The sequence below is a fragment of the Chelonoidis abingdonii genome, chromosome 9 (assembly GCF_003597395.2).
Source record: "Chelonoidis abingdonii isolate Lonesome George chromosome 9, CheloAbing_2.0, whole genome shotgun sequence".
NCBI classification, from domain to species: domain Eukaryota; kingdom Metazoa; phylum Chordata; order Testudines; family Testudinidae; genus Chelonoidis; species Chelonoidis abingdonii.
The window spans coordinates 79,644,353-79,664,565 of record NC_133777.1 but is presented as its reverse complement, the minus strand read 5'-3'; the positions used below and the strand labels follow the sequence as shown (position 1 = coordinate 79,664,565).

The 20,213-nt window shown below is 45.1% G+C and overlaps 1 protein-coding gene across 1 annotated transcript in view; it reads left to right on the top strand.

Moving 5' to 3' along the window:
- The window catches only part of IGDCC3 (immunoglobulin superfamily DCC subclass member 3), a 166,797-nt gene that overhangs the window by 90,401 nt on the left and 56,183 nt on the right, over positions 1-20,213 (top strand). Inside the window, exons 3-5 of the mRNA XM_032766045.2 lie at positions 1,090-1,220; positions 9,794-9,931; positions 19,067-19,225. Of these exons, the coding sequence (XP_032621936.1) occupies positions 1,090-1,220; positions 9,794-9,931; positions 19,067-19,225 (428 nt within the window). The remainder of the gene's footprint in view (positions 1-1,089; positions 1,221-9,793; positions 9,932-19,066; positions 19,226-20,213) is intronic.

Below are 20,213 nucleotides of genomic sequence, written 5' to 3'. Positions count from 1 at the left end.
CTCCATGAGGACAAAATGAGCCATCTTGCGCCACATGGAACAGTGCTAGCGGGAGATTAGCGCTGAGGTGCGGTGGCCGTGTTCTTTTGTTTTTCAACCAATGAAATCTGAATAATCACGTTTTTGTCTGCGATAAGGCAGGGCTTCTCCCCATCTTCCAAATGGCTCTCTGCCATGCCCAAAGTCTCTTTGGGGCAGTTTTATTCCCAGACTGAAACCAACAAACAGAACCAGATTCATAACTCACGCTTTGCATCTCAGTCTTTCACTGCCTCCCCTCCTGGGGGTCTCTGGCAGTCCTGCTTCTTCCAGCTTCCTGCCTCTCTCTCACCTGCTGAGCCTCAGCCAGTTCCTTCTCACAGCCAGCCCTTCACCGGAACTCCCGTTAGAGCCCCAGGGGCAGCCCACCTCCTTAATTGGCCCAGCTGGGAGCACCTGTTCTGGCACAGGCAAGCTGGATTTACTTCAGTTACAGGGGTCAGTTGCTTTGGGACATTGTCTAAATTTGGTAACATGAAAACTACTATTAACAAAGTCAAGAAAATGATGCAGTGTTCAGTGGGGACGATTTCTCAAAACCATTCACATCTTGCTAGTTCCCTCTCCGCAAACGTTCTTCTTTACTGGTGACTCCTATTTCTGGTATAGGAAGATGATGTACCAGGGATGCCACCTTTGATGTGGAACATTCCAGTGGAACTTGAGAGGAAAGTTCCTGCTAAAGGGACGGTTAAAGATTAAAAAAATTAGAACAGCCACAACCTATTCAATGTTTTATATACCTTCCTTACGAGTGAGTGTTACTACCGTTAAGCACATAGTCTTCAAAGCGGGGAATAAATCCCATGCATTATGAGACCGGAGATTAACATTAAAAGGATTTTTAAAAATATAGGCCCCGATCCTTGGGTCTGGTTGAGCTTGCTTGGTGCTGTACTGGGTTGTGTAGCACCTGTATGTACCCCTAAACACTGGGGCTTGTGGGTGTCAGCATGGTTAGGGCAGCCTCACCTGGGACGTACAGTTCTGCTCCCCACTGATGTTGCATTCTGCAACTGTTTTTTCGTTTGTTCTTTTCATGTCCTCTAGGTACACGCTGCTTCCCAAAGGAGTCTTGCAGATTACCGGACTCAGAGCAGAAGACAGTGGGATTTTTCACTGTGTGGCTACCAACATTGCTAATGTGAAGTTCAGTCGGGAGGCCAGACTCTCTGTGTCAGGTTAGTAACAGTAAATGTGGTCGAGATGTTCTTTCACGCTTTCCCCTTCTATCGATTGTTCTGGACCAGCTCAGGTTAACAGAACTTCCTTGATAACAGTATTGAAAAGCTTTCTTCTGTCCACAAACAATATATTCATTGTTCTTGCTTGTTGTTAGTTGCTGCCAGATTGGTCCATTTGATAGCAAATAAATCTATCTCTTGACCTTTTAATTAGTACCAATTGTTGGGCAGGTGGAGGAGGGAGGAAGAGGAAAACATGAGTTGTAGAACGAAGGAAGGGAGAATACATTCTTTCTGAAATGTGAAAGAGTCCCCATTTCCTTACAGACTTGGTCTACCCTGGAAGTAACTGCAACACGTGGTGCAATCAGTTATTTATCCAATCAGGGAAATACGTTCTAGTGCTCCTTTACATCCTGAAGAGTACTGACATTTCAAAAACAAACAAACAAACAAAAAAACCCCACAAACCATATTCAGAGCATTAAGTTGAGGTTTCATTTGGTTTTACTTGACTGAGGTGAAATCTGGCCCTGCTGAAGTCACAGGGACCAGGTTTTCACTCCTGATCGTACAGAAAACTTTAAGGGGAAATATAATGGATTATGAACTGTTTTCCAGAAGGTGACCTGTGCTGGTGCACAAAGTGTTATTTGCCCATACAGGTTTTGCACACTGCCACCTGTGCAAACAAATGATACCATAAAAAACACACAACTGCTCTGCACAAATGGAGTATGCATGAGATTTACGTGTGGAAATTCCTTCATTTTGTGATAAAGCACAAAAATGAAGCAAAAATTCCGCGCACTCAGTGGAGGATGGATTAAATTGCCTTTGAAAATATAGCCCACAATGTTTCCATAACTTCATTAGAGTTCAGCTTGTCTTGTCTGTGGTGTTCTGTGGGCGATCCTTCTTTAGACTATCCTTCTAGCACACAAGTAACAATCTAGAAACCTCTTTGAACAATTGGCTCATCGACAATTTCTGCCAGGCCAGTCAACCTAACATCAGTTGTGTAGCCTTCTACTTAGCATTTGATCCGATGGTGTTTGGCCACTGCTTTAATTTTAAGCAGTGCTAGTCTACAAAACCTACTTCAGTGTTTCAATCACCCTCCCTAGTGTGATGAAAAGAAAATACGAAGTCAAATTATGCACCCATAGCCAGCAAGCAGTCAACAGTAGATGACAACTTAGAACTTTGTGCAGGAGAAGACACTCTCTGTTGTCAGCTTCCTTTTAGAAAACAGGTGGTTTGCTTCTTGGTGGTTTCAAAGTGTCAGAGGTTCTTAGTTTCTGTTGGTTGCATTCTTCCTGAATGGCCACTTCTGGGCAAATAACCCAGCAGTCTGGATTTCTTCTTGGAGGTATAGAAACCTAATTTAAATGTAAATTTCAGATAAGGAATTATACTGCAGACCGAATGGTAATACGGGTGCCGATTTTCAAAAAATGCATATGTGAAATTGTGCATGGAAAATAGGTGTTCCATAGAGAAAATCACGCATGCAGATGATCAGTCAGACACACGACTCCAGCTGGAATTGAATTAACCATTTTTTGAAGATACACAAGCAGGAATAGAATCCAGCTTCGTCTGCTGTACCTGTACAGGTCTGTAGGGCTGACAGGTGAAATAAGGCATAAAAGCCATATAATGGTCAGTTGAGCGAGCTGGTCTGACCCCGGTTATACCTGAGAAGCAGATCCATTAAGCAAGAATTTGGACATAGTCACTTTTGAGTGTAGAGCAGCACTCTGAACAAACCAATTCTGGAATTTCTGGAGCTTTAGATGTCCCTTAATGCGATACAGCAGGGCAGGACTTCAGCATCTGTAGACAATCACCACATCTCATTACCAGGAGTCATGATCCTGTTGTTTCATACAACTATGCACATTGAGGCCCAAGATCTGCCGAGTTATACTTGTACCACCAAGCCTGCTGTAATCCTCAGACATGGCTCTGTGGTCAGTGACGGCATAGAGCTTGGGCTGTTTCTTTCCTGAATGCAAGATGAGTCTCTCAGCTGCATGTAAGAAAACAGCCTTTGGGAGATGGGGAGAGGCTGGCGCAGAGAGATGTTGTACATCACATCTGATGGGAGAAGAAAACGGCTTAACTGGTTCTGAAAGACCTGGTAGCATTGGAGGCCTGTTACAGATCTGCTTGCTTGATGTATGTGAACAGTAGCTGCAAGGAGGGGAAAATGAACAATAAATTATCAGCGGGCTGAAGTTCTGTTTAACAATTTACTGCTCTGAGTTATTATTTCACTCGAGGAGTAAAGTGTTAGCTGCTTTCATCTGACCATCTCTCACTCTGAATGGATATTCCCCTGGTTTCCTTTATGTGCAGCATTTGTGGTATTTGTTTTTCTTAAAGAAACAAATACCATGATGAATAAGTCAACACTGTGCAGACTGCGCTGATATAAGTGCTATTTCACTAGCAGAAGTTACACCATTATCATCAAAGTGGGCACTACATAGATAGCATTTAAACGTGCTTTCACCAGTATAAGTGATGCACCGGCATAAGTGCATGGGAGTTGCACTGCCATAACAGAACACAAAATCACCTCGCAAACCTTTGCATCTTCTTCTTGCCCTTGGATGTGATGGTGGCAGGGGGTCAGAATTACACCTATTGGCGTTCTGCCCATCACCTCCATAATTGGGGCTGTGAATCTATATTATTTGTCCACCTGCAAAGAAATGGACTCACACCGGTTTTTTATTGGAGCCTTGGAACTTGGTTTCAGAACCAAGACTTTGCTAATGGACCAGAGGAGCTACAAGATGAAGATGGATTCTGACAAGGGCTGCAGCACCAGAACACGACTGTCACTGGGATGTTGATAAAAGAGAGACACCTGATAAGCAGGTTGCTGGTTCAAGAAGATTCGTACTTTGCTGCTGTTTCCCTGTTTCCTGGGAGCATGGTGGAGCTTAAGTCTCTCTCTGATAGAACTGCTCGCAAAACACTTTCTGATCAGTTTTGTTGTCCTTTCAAATTCTCCCACATGAGACGGTTGTACAAGAGGATGGACAACCTGCCTGCACCCCAACCCCCCAGTTAGCACTGCTTGCCTCACTCTTAGACAATGTTGTGGTGTTGGAACTGGAAGAACTGGAGGATAGAACCACTGGGGTTGCCTGCTGTGGATGTAGACCCTAAAACATGCTGTCAGTCTCGCAGCTGTGTTCCCTCTCCTCTTCTGCAGCACGGGTGATGGCCCCATGGCAGCACAAAGCACAGATGTTCCTTCCATCCTATTGATTGATTATTTTCAAGTCCCTTCTTAGAGCAGATGTTCCCATGTGGTTTCCCTGCCTTTCTGTACTGACACCTTTCCTACACAAGCGGAGATTGTGCTGCTGCTGCTGCCTTTTTAATCAAGATAGAAATGTCATTGGTGTGCGCTTTTCTTTCTCTAACAGAGTACTTGTCCTTATTAATGGTGCCTGGGACCTTTTACCAGCCTGAATATCCTTCTCTTTGGTGCTGCTGCCGCTGTGACTGATTTCAGAGGTGGGGACTTTGTGCCTCAACCTAAGCCAGTTTTGTTTAGGAATGACACCTTTTTCCTTTTACTCCTCTGTGGTGTTTTGAAACCTATTGAGCTCTGCTGCTAGCTTGCTTGCCTAGAGCTCTCGACCAAGAATCACTCCTTCATTCCTGCCCCCTGGATCAAACAAATTTCCTGTGTGGTGTGGAGAACCTCCTGACTGATCATTTGCCAAGATCAGCCACTCTGCATGGAAGGCTGGTGTTTTACATTTCCAGCCACAGTCAACATAGGCCCTGCTCGGCAGCCGCCTACCCTTTGCTTGCCCCTGTGCCAGCACCAGGGGAGGTGGCACTGGTACACTGCACTCTGGTTACTTCTGAATTGGAGGCGATGAAACTGTAAGTGGCTCCCATCTGGCTTTGGCAGCCAGAGGAGCATGGTGCAGAGCTGAGATGTGGAAGCTCACGGGCAGTGGTGTTAAGGGGCATTCTGCCCACATAGGACAGGCCCCGTCAGGGTGCAGAGTGGAGCTGTGACAGTAATGTATAGTATGCCCTCTGTTGTACTAAATACTTACAGATATGCAGGCCAGCCCCCAGCCTGCCTGGCCAGGTCCCCTCTGGGGCTCTGATGTACAGCTGGAGATGCTAGTCCGTTGCTTCTTGTGAACAGAGAGCAGCATGCTTCCCAGCCCCTGGGTCAGGGACACAGGGAAGAAAATAGACTATTTGCATTTTGTATTTCCCGAGCCATGGCAAGGCAAATGAGGTGGACCTCATCCCGTGTTCCAGCAACACAGAGGAATGGGGTTGCCCTGCTCTTAGTTTATTATGGCACAGATAGTGGTCTCTTCCCTCCCCTCTTGCCCCCCCCAGCCCCCCGGCCCTGCTTCATTTACTCTGAGTCTCCGCCAAGAAAAAATCCCTGCATCTTGCACCTTACCGGGCTGTTCATTCCTGTTCTCATGGTGAGGACAGTCACCCCTGTCATTCAATGGACATTTACATCCAGACCAGATAAAGCAGGAGGGAAGACACCCTCAGGAACAATCCTGCCTATGAAGAGGGAGGGATAAGATGATATATGAGGTTTTGTCCATTTGTCCTTTCTACGGTTCAGTGAGCAAACCACGTTGCGTGGGGATAGAGGGGCTGGTGCAGATAAGAACTGACACACACTTAAGCTGAACCCCAAATGGATCCTTCTGGGATTCAAAAGAGTTTGGACAACTTTTAAAAGAGTTCTGTTTCATTTTGGCTGCTGCTGATGCCCTTAAATTTCTGGTTCTGGACAGAACTGTAGGAATCTTGGGAAAGTGCTTTATTTCAGTCTTGGCCCAAAGTGAGAAGTACCAGGAATCTTGGGAGAGAACCTGTTCTTGAGAGATGTCCGACCCAGGGCTGCAAATCCAGGAGGGGTGCATGGCTTGCATAAGGTACAATGAAGTATTTGAGTTGGTCTTGGGGTTAAAACGCAGCATGGTGGGCCAGGAGAACTGGGTTCCTAGCCCAGATTGGACCAAGGTTTTAAAAAATGGGCCCTGAAAGTTAGGTTCTTAAGGTAATATTTATGCATTTAAATAATAGTGAGCATCCATGGACTTCAGTGAGAGATGCTGTATGGTTTTAGTGCATTTGAAAACCAGGACTTTTTATTTAGGAGCCTAAGTAAGAATTGAGGAATGTGATTTTCAGAAGCATGTTCATCCTACCTAGTTCTTAGTCAGCACTTTGCATCAATGGATCTTAAAGTGCTTTACAAAGACGATCAGTATCCTTATCCCTATTTGATAGGTGGGGAGACTGAGGCATGGGGAGGAAAGTGACTTGCCCAAGGTCACCCAGCAAAGCGGCAGCAGAGCTGGGAACAGAACCATGGTCTCCTGAATCCCACTCCAGAGCACTAGGCTAAACTTCCTCCCCTTTTCCCATGGAAGTCGACAATAAAGCTTCCATTGACTTCAGTGGGAGCTGAGTGAAGCCAGTGCTAAGTGCTTCAGAATAGGAGCCAAGCCTTGGTATTGTGATGGTGTGGAGATGGTTTGAACGTTGTTGAGATCCCTGGATAGAAAATCTCATTTTTCAAATCTTCTAACGTTCGCCAGTTGTTAAATGTAATTAACTGCTCTGATTCTCTTCAGAGATCAGTATTGCTCAGCGTAGTAAGGAGCCAACTTTTAAGCCACACATGCACAAAACGATTTTTCTTGAATCTTACCTCTTTAAAAACAACCCATCCTGTAGCGTTATCATCCCCTGTGCAGCAGCCGTATACATGATTAACGATGAGCCACTCATTTGTGGTTGCTTCAGTATCACTGTAATATGCCCTGACTTCAGCCCCCGCTGCAGTGTGAAGCTAAAAAGTACAGAAGGAAATGAAATCTAGGCTTTGCAAAGAATTTCCAATGCAGCATTTCTGTCTGAATGATCTTTGCATCATAAGAAGCTCCATGTACAAGAGCCTGTAGTGGAGAGAGCTTAAAGCAGAATAGCATAGTATTAGTTGCAAATCAGATCCAAATGAGCCTGGGCTGACTTAATTAAACCCTTCACCTCTTCCTACCCCCACTGCTGCCCTCAAACTCCTACGGATAGAAATTGATGGATGTATTTCTCCATGCAGGTGTACAGAATATTCTTGCCACCGGCAATGGATTGTTGACATTCCTTAAACACTGCTTGACCTCAGTGTTTGTGGAGTATAACCAGAGTACACGAGAGTGGGACTGCACCAGATCTGGACTTTGGTCATTCTGAAAAGCATGCATCAAGCTATAACATTAAGCCTGTGGGTTGTCATGGCTTTGGGCTGATTTTGTCTTTCTGGAATTGGGTCCAGTTTTCAGTAACGGCAAAGCTTTATTGTATGTAAGAAAAAGTTGTATCGTATTGATTCAAAGTGACGTGCAGTTTGTCTGACAGGTTATGGGTGTAGTGCACAGGGTATTATTTTTTTATTGCATTTTGGTCATACCCGGAGGCTTCAGCCAAGCTGAGGGCCGCATTGTACTCTACGCTGCATGTCCACATACCAGGTGACAGTGCCTGCCTTGAAGAGCTTGCAGTCCAACAAAGGAAATATTGTTATTTCCATTTTACAGATGAGGAACTGGGGTTAAATGATTTACCCAACTACACACAGGGAGTCTGTGGCAAAACCAGGAGTTGAGCCCAGCTCCTTACATCCACACACAGACTGTCTGATACGTTACTTCACACTTCCTGTGCAGAGCAGACAGTCTCCTGGGGAGAGACGGCTCTTACAGGCATTCAGCTTGCACGGCGTGTGGCTCCGTGGAAAGTTGCAGTGTGTGGCGCGCTGAGATGCAGAAGTTCTGGACTGGAAGGCATTGCTGTTTTTGTTGCCTCTTCATGCATGCTTAGCTTCAAAGAATGGTCCTGGGCGCTAAGCGTTGTTGCCACGCTCCAGCATCTCCAGGGTGATAGCAGTCACACCTAGGTTTCTGAGTCCTCAAGCGTATATCAGCTCTGCCTTATCTGCCTACCTCCTGGAAGATGATGAAAGGCGCAGAAATCAGTCAAATAACAGTACAGAGGAACACACCTCCTCCAAATCATATTTCAAATCTATAGGAAGCATGAAAGGAAAGTTGGTCCTAGGAATATGGCACTGGGCTCTCAGAAGATTTGGATTCAGTTCCCAGCTCTGCAATATGCTTCCTATGCAAGTCACCCAATGTCTGTGGGCCTCAGTTGCCCACCTGTAAAATGGAATAATACTTCCTGTGTTTGTCTTGTCTGTTTAGACTATGAGTTCTTCGTGACAGGGATTATCTTTTTCTAGGAGTACCTGCCTCCTCTAGCACAATCAGGTGCCAGTCTAGGCACTACTGTGAGACAAGGAAATAATAATGGTACTGTAGCCCTGCCCATGAGACCTGTGACTTGTCATAGAAAGTGCATCAGTGTGAATCAATATGGTCCACCCCTTTACTGCAAACCAGAAAGGTTTTCTGATAAATGTTAACCATTTGTCCCGAAGTCAGAGGTGATGTCAAATGTTGTGGAAGGGACACCATGTGGAACCCCCTGTAGCATTCCTTGGGGGAATGTCCCTTTAAAAAGATCCCTGGAGGGAGAGACTCAGAAGCAGCCCCTTGCGCAACACCAGGGGTCAGAGGCAGGAGCCTAGCCAAGTTTGGGGCCAAAGCACATGGCCCCAGCAGCAGTAAGTGATGGCTCCTTTACAGGCAGCTCTCAGCTGTTCTGGATGCTGTGAGTCGCGTCATGAAGTGGGGGAGGCTGCAGCTTCCTCTGCATTTGGCCAGTGCTATCATGTTATGGACTACCACAGTCTGAAGTCCGTGGGTGTAACTTACACACCAAGGGGGCAGCAAGAGGTGAAACAGGAAAAACAGTTCGCGCGAGGGCATGCAAAGGTGAAAGATAAAGCAGCCCTTTCCTGATTTGGTCTCACGTCTCCTTACACTTTCCTTGTAGCTGCTTTCCTTCCTCTAAGCCTCTTCCCGTTTCCACCCACGTTGCATACGTCAGTTTACACCCACCTATTGGCATGCATTTTCACCAGCGGTTTTGTCACCTCTAAATCTGCTCTGTTTCTTTTAACGCTGCTTTTCAACAGAGATGGTATTTGGTCCATACCATTACAGATGACTTGGGCACAGTGTGCATTTCAGTTAAAACCTTGGCCGATCCATTGCTAATCAATGCTGTTTTTCTTATACTTTACATATGTGTGCAGTATATGAATTGGATTTACAGAACGTGCTTGTGGACTGGTCATTTCTGTCAAGAGTGTTATTATAGAAATGTCAATATACATATTTAAGGTACACTTCAACCTACACCTGTTATATAGGCAACGTCCTTGTTTGGTGTCACTAGTTAGTGAATGCATATAATGAAATAATTCATTCTGGATTACTTGGGTCACGTCCTGTTCCCATTAGGCTTCATGTAGATGAATTGAGCCCTCGTGGGTTATCACTGTACTCTACAGTGTCACATGTTGCAGTTAAGCACTAAAACTTGGTAGGTCTCAGTTAACAGTGAGTATATCTTTGCAGGCTCCCATTCTACGGTTTACAAGGATCCCATGATTCTTGTTGGCCCAGAGAACCTCACCCTGACTGTGCACCAGACAGCTATCCTGGAATGCATTGCAACTGGAAATCCCAGGCCCATTGTGTCCTGGAGTCGACTAGGTAAGCAATTGAGTGGCAGGAATTTCTTGGCACTGTTCATTGTCCTTACACAGGAAATAATTATGTGCCATTGATTATTTATTGCACAGGACAATTCAGCCTTCTCTTTACTCTTCAGGTTAATTGTAGACTCAGAACCCCTTTTATCTTTTTGTCTAGGGTTTGTACTGCCTTCCGAGTTCCTATTTCAACTTGTTATTGAGGTGGGCTGGTTGAAGCCAGACATTTTATGAAAGGTGATAATTTTAGCTTTCCAAAAAGTGACAGCGTTTTCTTTAGTTGCATCGAAAGCATCAGCGTTGACTCCAGAGAAGTGAATTCATACACAAACATGTCTTCCAAGTAAAACAGACTTGAGAGAAACTGTCTGTCTATTGAGTGATTTAAAATAAAACCAGGGAATGGGAGTGGTTAATAGTTGCACACATGAAGCTCTGAAGAATAGATTCTCAGTGGTGAGATCAAGAGTATTTGTTAATCAGCATGAAAAACTGAGTCACTGTCAAATTCCATCATGCGAGTGGAGTAGTGCGGTGGTTTTTGCAATCAAAAAGTGAATGTTATTTTAAGCTCTCCCCGCTTGACGTTAGCCCAGAGAAATGCATACAATGGAAGGGTGCTTTCAAATTTAACTGCCAAGCAGAAGTCTTTCCCAAATAAATAGCTGATGGCCTTTGTGTTGCACTCTGGTACCTGAAAATATATGTGTATTTGATCTGAGCTTAGTGAATGTTTCCAGACCTTTGAGCTGTTCCTCCTCGGAGAAGCACATTGCAACCATTTCATTCTCAGAAGATCTTCCCACCAGGATATTACATGTTCTCCAAAGTGGCTATGCAGGTTTATGGGCTGCATTTTTGGGAATGAAACACACTCTAAGTAGCTATGCTCACCCTATACTTCAGCCGCACACCTTGCTTTTTACTCATGAGACTCTGGTTCTCAGAATTTGATTAATGGTTGTTAGCTTCCCAGTCTGGAGCCTTCAGAAAGAATACACTTATATAGTGGTAATCTAGAAAGTTTTTTTTCACACTACCTTTTCCATTCAGATTCTGTAGACTGTTAATATCCAAGTCTGTCGCTAACTGACCTTTTCCCCCGAGCAATAATCATCACACTGATGTTGTTTTAAAAGCCTGCTGGATATGCTATGCCACGGTGTTACAATGTTCTTTTGGGCACAAGGCCGCTGTACCTTGACTCTCAACTATAATAAACTACTTTATAATGGCCCTAATTATATCAGCTCATTGGCTCCTTCAAAATACTTGTCTCCATAGAATGGTGTAATAATGAAGATATAATAACGTCAAGCCATATTATCCCATATAGATTCAGTCCAACACTACTATCTATCAAAAAACCCCCCAACTCCTCTGTCATGGCATTTGCTGTAGAGCTACCGAGTCAAAAGAAAACCTCACTGTTTTTATTTCCACGTAAGTGTGAACGCTTCCTCCACATTCTTTTGTCTATTTCTACAATGATGTGAAAGGTTGCTGACGGGTTAATGGATCTAGGGTTCCTTTTGGCTCTTTTTTGAACTATCTGAATGTTTGAAAGTATCAGACATATTTTTTCGCGTTCTTGAGCCCTCACAGTCAGGAGGAGGGGAAAGGAGACAACATAACTTTGAAAGGACTCCAAGTTGGACCAAACCAGTTGGAGGAGGCGGGGGGACATCGAAGAAGAGGTATTTTCATGCCTCATTGAGTTTATACACGTGTAGCTTCCTCATGTATGAAGTTTACCTGTCTGAGGCACCTCCTGAGACGCCAGTTCATGAAGAATAATTGCAGGAGGACTCCTCTTAAATAGCTATTAAAGCAGTACAACTTGGAGAAAAAAACTTTCCACACAGTACCATAAACTATAAAATATATGGCAGTGGGGTCTTAAATGGAGGCAGCCAACTTAGATTAGGCTCAGTTCAGTTTTATTTAAATAAAAACTAATATAAATGAATTATTTTCACACTATTTTTTAAAAATCAGAAAAAGTCCCCATTGAAGTATTTCACTTTTGCAGGATTTTGCCGTTTCATGGGGGTCCTTTGCACCCCTCAAATTTTGTTTTACTCAGAAATTGTTTTACTCAGAAATGAGCACAAGTGTGAATTTTTGCGTTGTTTTTTGTGTAAAAGCTGTCTTATCTTAAACAAATGGAGCCACTTTTTGCTCTGACTTTGCTAAAAACCTGGCTGATTTTCAGTGGGAAATGGACCCAGTTTTGTTTGGGAAAAAAATCACTCAAATCATGGGTCAATTTTTGAATGATATGCAATAAATGTTTACTTTTATGTCCTTGTGAATATTTTGTATCCCTCTACCACAAAGGTCTTGTGTCTCCCCCTGCATGAATTGCTTTGCAAAGTGAAATGTTCATTAGAGGATTTGTTCTGAGAGATGTATAAAATCATTAAGGTTTTGGTTTGTTCAAGAAAGGTAAGAGTTGTCCTTTCACAACTACACACTCAAACCTGAACCCATCCAAAATGAATCTCCAGGGAACTTATTGGAAAGCCAGCAGAAGGAATAATGATTCTTAATATGTTACGTATCCGCTTATCCTTTAACTGACAAGCTGCTGATCTGGCCTCCATCAAAGGTACTGAGACAAAATAGCACACTATTTAGAGGGATCTAGAAAAGTGAGACAAGAAAGAAAGGGCAGTGATTATCTGATAGCGTTATACAGAACTTGTCAGAAAGGGTTACACAATGGGAAGGAAATTACTAAAGAGAGAGCCATTCAACACGTAAACCATACAACAGTTGTAGGAGCCAATTAATTGGTAACTTATTGGACACAGAAGCTTGCAACAGATGGCTGACTGGTTGACAGGAGCACCATTCCCTAAAGTGTTTAGAAATAATAGAGTAAATTTCACCACTTCACACACTGAATAGTCAACTGTTGCAATGTATTCTAAATATGCTAATACATGGTTCCCAATGTCCGACGGAGTAGAAGACCCATGTGTCTAAAAAGTAGAAGGCTACTATGCCAAGATACAAAGAATTCACAAAAGACCTAAATGGTCAACATTAGAAAGTTGTTACTTTCTTTCTACTTGCTACTTATAAAAGAAAGGCATCTGCGTTGTTGCATATTCATATCGCCTGGCACGTTTTAACGAATTTCTGTAATTGGTGCTCATGTGCCAGTCATTTGCTTAGTAAACAGGACAATGGAATCCGTTACAGTGAAAAATCATCCCAGATACCTTAGAAAATTAAATAACTTCTGTTCCAAATTGCAGGGATCTTTCATCCAGATTTCACTCTAAAGGGAAATTTTAAAACTTTACTTGAGCATTGCAAGGAGGTTCTTTGAGGGTATCTCCTATTTGGAGTATAGCCAGCTTCAGTGTGACCAGTGTTTATTAATTAGTAACCCAGCCGCTCTTCACTACCAGCCGAAACTCACACCTTAAAAACAACATGCCTTTTAAGGTCCTATCAGTATTCCACCCTGCTGTTCGCTAGTTGGTTCATAGTGTTGTTTTGTCACAATCGCATCAGTATAAAGTGAAATGGACATGACCTAATTCTGCAGTCTCAGAGTGGGCCCACGTACTTCGGGCTCAGTTCCTCCTATAGCCCCTGGAGAAGCCGCGTGACACTGGGACTCGTAATGGTGTTTCGTCTCCTGCTCAATCAGACAGCTTGCTGGATGTCAAACAATGGTCCGTGAACCACCTGTTCTAGTGGTTCATTGGTAGTTCTCTGATTCACTGGTCGTCATGTCTAAGAGACTATAGTCTAGCAGACAGTGAATGTCACAGGGTAGGAAGATGTGAGAGGTCCACAAGATGGTTTTTGTCTTACAAAGTCATCCATAGAATTAAAACATTAGAAAGCTGCTGGCATGGCTGATTTCAGAGAATGCAAAATGTCCTGTGTATTATTAGAGAGGTTGTTGTGGAAGGGACTGTTGCATGTAAATTTGCTGGGCTCCTTGGGCCTCTGTGAATGCTGGTTCTAAAAGGGAAAGAGAGGTGCTCGGTACCTTGCAGAAGGCACATAGTATGCTGTAGATTTGCACCCTGTCCTGGGTAGGCAGTTTGGAGATCTGAGTCCCCGTCTCCATTTGAGTCTGACAGATTGATTCCAAACTTCTGTAGTCCATGTGGTGGTTTGAGCCATTTCATCGTCCCAGAAAAAAGTGCGGTCTAGTCACAGAGCTCAGGTGAGAGCAGGGAGCTGGCTGCATGAGGAATACCACCTTCTCCTCTCTGTGCTCTGGGAAAGGGTGTCTCAAGTCTTCTGGGCTGGCATTGCAATGGGAAGCTATTGCAGCACACCCACTGTTCTGCATCAGTCTCGTTTTGATGCATTGCCTCTTGTCCTTGCTAAGAGTGCGAGGCTTCCGAGGCATCATCACAAGCCAAGTAATGGTACGTTCATGTTCTGTTTGGGTTCGAGTTTGCCAGACTGGTTGGACTCAGAAGTTAGACTGGCTTCTTTGGAGAATGGCCAGTTCCCTGTTATTTTAGAGAGTAGATAGCTCTTCAGCAAGCTTTGGCAAACAGAATACAGTGAACAAGCCCTTCCGGATTGGCTCTCCGCTGCTCGCTGATTCAAAGTAAGTTAAAAATCATGTCAAAAATTTCACTCCTCTGAGCCGCTGTAGCTTCGGGAGCCAAGCAGCAGTGTTTAGAACAAATTAGCTCTGTCCTCACCTTGGCTGGGGCAGGATGTTTTTCGTCTTTGTGATATAGCCTATTGCAGTGGTTGTCAACCTTTTTTTCATTTGCAGACCCCTAAAATTTTCAAATGGAGGAGGGGAGGCCCCTTTGGAAATCCTAGACCTAGTCTGCAGCCTCCGTGAGGTCCATGGACTCCCCAGTTGAAAACCACTGTTGTATTGAAAGACGGGAACCTGGTGATTAAAATCAGGAAAGCAGGTTTCCTGGGTTGTGTTCCTAACCCTGTCATTAACTCGCCGAGACTGGGGGCAAATCTTGGTGTGGGGTTTCCCTCTCTGCACAATGGGTTTGAGAATATGTGTCAACCATGCCAGGGGGTTGGGAGATGCAGTTCATGTTTGTGGTGCCCTCTGTGCTCGTCAGAGGAAAGGAGCCAGACCCCTGCAAAGGATTATTTTCGTGCTCTCTCTGCGACTGTGAGATGGGCCTTGATGATAACACTGAGGGCTAGATCCGCATGCGCCTAACTCCAGGAGAGGGTTCATGGCTGTGAATCCTGAGTGGAGGGAGGCACCACACTCTGGTCCAGCTGGGGACCAAAGTCACTCAGAAGGACGGGATTTGGGCCAAACCCCACCCCAGGGCATTTCTTACACTACATTGCTCAGGGCTGTGAAAAATGTTATACTGTAATCAGGTCGACCTAACCCCCACTGTAGATGTAGCTAGGTCTCCTTCCATCGACTTAGCTACTGCCTCTTGAGGGGGTGAGCTTACTACAGAGACGGAAGAACCCTTCCATTGCTGTAGTGTCTACACCAGTGCGTCTCAAAGCAGGTACGCTGCTTGTTCAGGGAAAGCCCCTGGCGATCCGGGCTGGTTTGTTTACCTGCTGCATCTGCAAGTCCGGCGGTCGCAGCTCCCACTGGCTGCGGTTTGCTACTCCAGGCCAATGGGGGCTGCGGGAAGCAGCGTGGGCCGAGGGATGTGCTGGCTGCCACTTCCAGCAGCTCCCATTGGCCTGGAGCAGCGAACTGCGGCCAGTGAGAGCCGCGATTGGCTGAACCTGTGGACGCGGCAAATAAACAAACTGCCCGGCCCGCCAGGGGCTTTCCCTACACTAGCGACGGCCCGACTTTGAGAAGCACAGGTCTACACTACAGAGTGCTGCTGTAGACAGACCCCGAGAGAGGGAGTGTGAATTGAGCCAGCAAATGCAACCGTTTATGATTATTAGAGATGGCCATTTATGATTATTAGAGATGGCCATTATTAGAGATGGCCATTTATGATTATTAGAGATGGCAAAAATCGTGGATGCAGTGTAGATGTAGCCATGTCGGTTCCTGTATATTAGAGGGACGAGGTGGGTCAGGGAATATCTGTTATTTGGATCAATTTCTGTTGGTGAGAGAGAGAAGCTTTCAAGCCACATAGAGCTCTTCACGACCTTTTCCAGAGCTAAGAAGAGCTCTGTGTGGCTCGAAAGCGGGTCTCTCTCACCAGCAGAAGTTGGTCCCATTACAGATATTACTTCAGCCACCTTGTCTCTTGACTGGTGAATATGTCCTGGGAGAACTTTATTCTTTTTTTGCTTAGAAAAAAGATAAATTTAACTGGCAGGAGAAATTTCCTCAAACTCTCACACCGCTAATTAATAGATGGCAGCTGTAGAGACAAATGGAAACATATAGACACTGATATTTCGACTGCGCAGTGTATCTGACGCAGCCTGGGTCTTCTATGTTTAAATTATGTAGCCCATGGTAAACAGCGTAATAACCCAGACTAGCATTCAAGTCACAGTTCTGTATTATTTCCTAATTCATTTATACAGTCATACAGCCTACCTGCCAGGTACAGCCTGCTCACATATTTCACCTGTCCTACTTCCTCGAGAGAGAGATTTGATTTTTACACCTATTGTAAATATGGGCTTCGAAAAGGTCTGATTTAAAGATGAAATCAAGTTCAATTTGAATTTAATTCAGACCTTTACAGTTTGGTTTAAATGATATTATTCAAAGGGAACAGACCCTTCTTATTGCTCATTAAACACTGGACAGGTCATGCTTTACTGTCCTTTTTATGACTGAGCAATTTACTGCTGCAGCGCACTGGCTAGCTATACAATTATTTAATGGCATTGTTTTTCTCCATCTGAAAGACTTAAGCACCTTTCACTGTAACGTAAATAATGAAGTGTCCAGGATCTCCTGCCAGATGGAACAATGAAACCTTTGAGTTAAACATTTCCTGTAAAACATTGCAAAGAGCATGGGCAGGAGATGCTTCTGCAAATTTCAGGGCTTTGTGTCTTTCAATCCATAGTGTCTTTTCCCACCGCTCTCTGTCAAGGTGCCATCTAAAATTAGACTATTTATTTCTGCTGGTCTGATGGATAAACATACTGCAGGATCTGCTGATTTTTTTTATGTTGAAAGGCCTGGTTTCATATCTAGTGTCATCTCTTAGTGCTCCTGTTCTTGAGGACTTAAGCTGTCTTGGTGGTTTGGCTCCTGTGATATATGCTTGTGCTTTTAGTGTGAAAAAAAATAAAATAGTTCCTGGAATGAGGAAGAAATTGCATGCCTAAACATAAGCAGAAACAAACCGAAGAACTTGGTAGATGCCAAATATATCACAGATGGCTTGCAAAGTGGCTTTTGGGTGGGTGATCATCAGGGCCGGCTCCAGGCACCAGCTGACCAAGCACGTGCTTGGGGCGGCACCTTGGGGCAGGGAGGCTTGGGTATTTTTTTTTTTTTTTTTAAATTCATCGGGGCAGTGCTGGAGGGTTTTTTTTTGTTTGTTTCGGTGGTGTGGCACTCGGGGGCGGGACTTTGGGTGGTGCGGCGCTTGAGGGCGGGGCTTGGCGCCACGCTGGGGGGCAGAAGCTTGGGGCAGCTCGGCACTCAGATGGGGGTGGGGTGCGGCGCTTGGGGGGACGGGAGCTTGGCGTGGTGCTCTGAGGGGGTGGGGCTTCAGGCGGTGTGGCACTCTGAGGGGGCGGGGCTTCGGGCGACATGGCGCTGGGAGGGTGGGGGCTTGTGTGGCTTTTGGGGGGGCGGGGCTTCGAGCAGCATGACACTCAGGGGGGTGGGGGTTTCGGCAGCTTGGTGCTGGGGGGTGTTAGGCGGCACGGCACACTTCTTTCTTGGAGCATCAAAGAAGTTAGAGCTGGCCCTGGTGATAGTTAATTGTCCCTTTCTTCTGGAAGAACAACTATACTGTAATTGACCAGCATAGCCATTTAGTTGGTTTTCTGTAAGGCTGTGGCTGGCTCTGGATTCTTCACAGGTAGGATAAAGTCCCCATAAAAGCTCTTCATTCTGCACTACTATCCTACAGAAGGAATTTTCTTCCTGACCCCAGCTACTCATCAGTTTATTGCCTGAAGCATGAAGACCAATAGCTACAATAAAAATTATAAGATGTCTCAGCTGCTTGACTGCAGTGACCCAACCGCATTTTGAATGTCAACAACTTCATTTCCACACTGAATTGCACATAGATTTCCCATCATTGGATTATAGTAGATTTGACACTGTATGCTCCACAGAGCCCGGAATTTGCAAGCGGTACCATTCACGGGCCCTTAGGTATGAGACTCCTTGTGATTAAGACAACGTAGGAGTTATGCATCCAGCTGGAGTAAAGCCAATCCTAGAATCAGAGGGTCAAATCAATGGGAGCTGCAGGTGCATAGCATCTCAGGATTGGACCAGTCGAAATGGAAAATAACTGTCTCATTTAGCGGATCTCCTGCCAGTGAACGATTGTTCCCTACAGAATGTTAAAAGTCTTTACTGGACTCCCACTACTAATCTGGGGAGACTATGCCACAGTCTAATATAATCACTGGCAGGAATTTTTCCTTAATAGTGATCCCAAATTTTCCTTTTTTCTTAATATCTCAATACACCCTTAAAGCACAACACACAAACTGTTTTGCTACCTAAAGGAACAACTATTTGAGGAAGGTGTATTGTGCTCAGGTGCTATGATCCCCAAGGCTGGGCCTTTATTTTTTGGTTCTGTAGGGTGTTAAACCTTCTTTCTAAACACAAATGCAAGAAGGAAACAGGATTTCAGTTTCACATCTGATGAAAGAGCAGCTCCTCCAGCAATGCCCGCCTGGCTCTCCACTCAAACACCTTGGAATGGGCTAGTGCTGATTTAGAGCTGTGTTTGTCAGGAGTCTTAAAACCCCGACCAATGGAACAATAAAATGCAAGGGCCCGATACTAAGGCAACACATTGTAATTGGGGGCAAAGGCTTAGTTGAGGCTCTTGAACTGGCTTTTTCCGCACATCATGTGCATTGTTTGACTTGCACCGTGGAGGGCTGGAGCTAAAACTCACTGAAGTGAATGGAAGGACTCGCCTTGAGTGGGACTCAGGGCTAACTCCCCTCGCAGTAGGCCAGAGAGTTCAGCTTAAAGGTACACTAAATAATTTTGTCTCGTTTCCTCTTCCAGATGGCCGTCCCATTGGCGTAGAAGGAATTCAGGTGCTGGGGACAGGAAACCTAATGATTTCTGACCTCACTGTGCAGCATTCTGGGATATACGTGTGTGCTGCTAACAAACCCGGCACCAGGGTGCGGAGAACTGCCCAGGGAAGGCTAGTCGTACAAGGTAAGATAACCAGGGTACTATTGGATAATTACATCCATTTAACTATTTTCTCCACCTCTTCCTAGCCCTGTGTAAAGATCTGGCCCTTAACAGATGCTGGTTCAGTTTTTCCTAGATGTTCTTTGCATTGCATGTTCATGAAGAGAGGAAAGGCTTTTTTAAAAAGTACAATCTTCCCCGGTCCCCTGGGTAGTTACTCGAATGGCTAGTCTGAGCTGCTGCGGCCACTGCCGTTTTTAGGTGCTACCTCGAGCAGAGCTAGTACATGTCTGTCTGCCTGAGCTGAGAAGGATCATGTGACACACAGCCTTTCCTTTCGAAATCCCTCGTTGGTGTGTATCCAGCCCGGGTCAGTAGAGAACAGAAGTCATTAATGTCTAATGGTTCTTTTGTTGCCTTTGTGAAACAGGTTGAAATGCCCCCATCCAGTTCTTGTGATCACAAAACTCACCGGTCATTAGTTAGCACCCTTGTTAACAGGACCAGCTGGGAGCCTAAAGGCTGAATGGACTCAGAGACTGATTTACTCTCTCCCCTCTACCAGTGGTCCCCCCAGGGCAGAGATGAGGCCTGCTGGTAGGGTGGCTGGAGGAAGCTCGTAGTGCTATTGATGCTGTGTTATACCTGTTCTCTGTGGATAACAGAGTTTACTCACCAGGGCCTCTTTTGCCTGCATGATATTTATTTTGTACAGTTAAGACATTTAAAACTCTGGTTCCGGATGGTCAGTGGGCAGGGGACCCACCGCGATGGACTCTAGCAACAGATGATGAGTCTGAGCCATCCACGAAAGATTCGGAGCTGAGCCCTCTTAAAAAGTCACCTGTGACATTCCCCGTATTCTCAGTGCCAGGGAAACGCAGGCTCCAGCATTGGCCCACAACAATAGTCCTGACAGGGCCACTTCTCATAGGCCTTCCAGCCAGCAGCCAGAACCACGTGCTCCGAAACTCACCAAGCCACCAGTCTCCATGGTGAAAGGAACCAG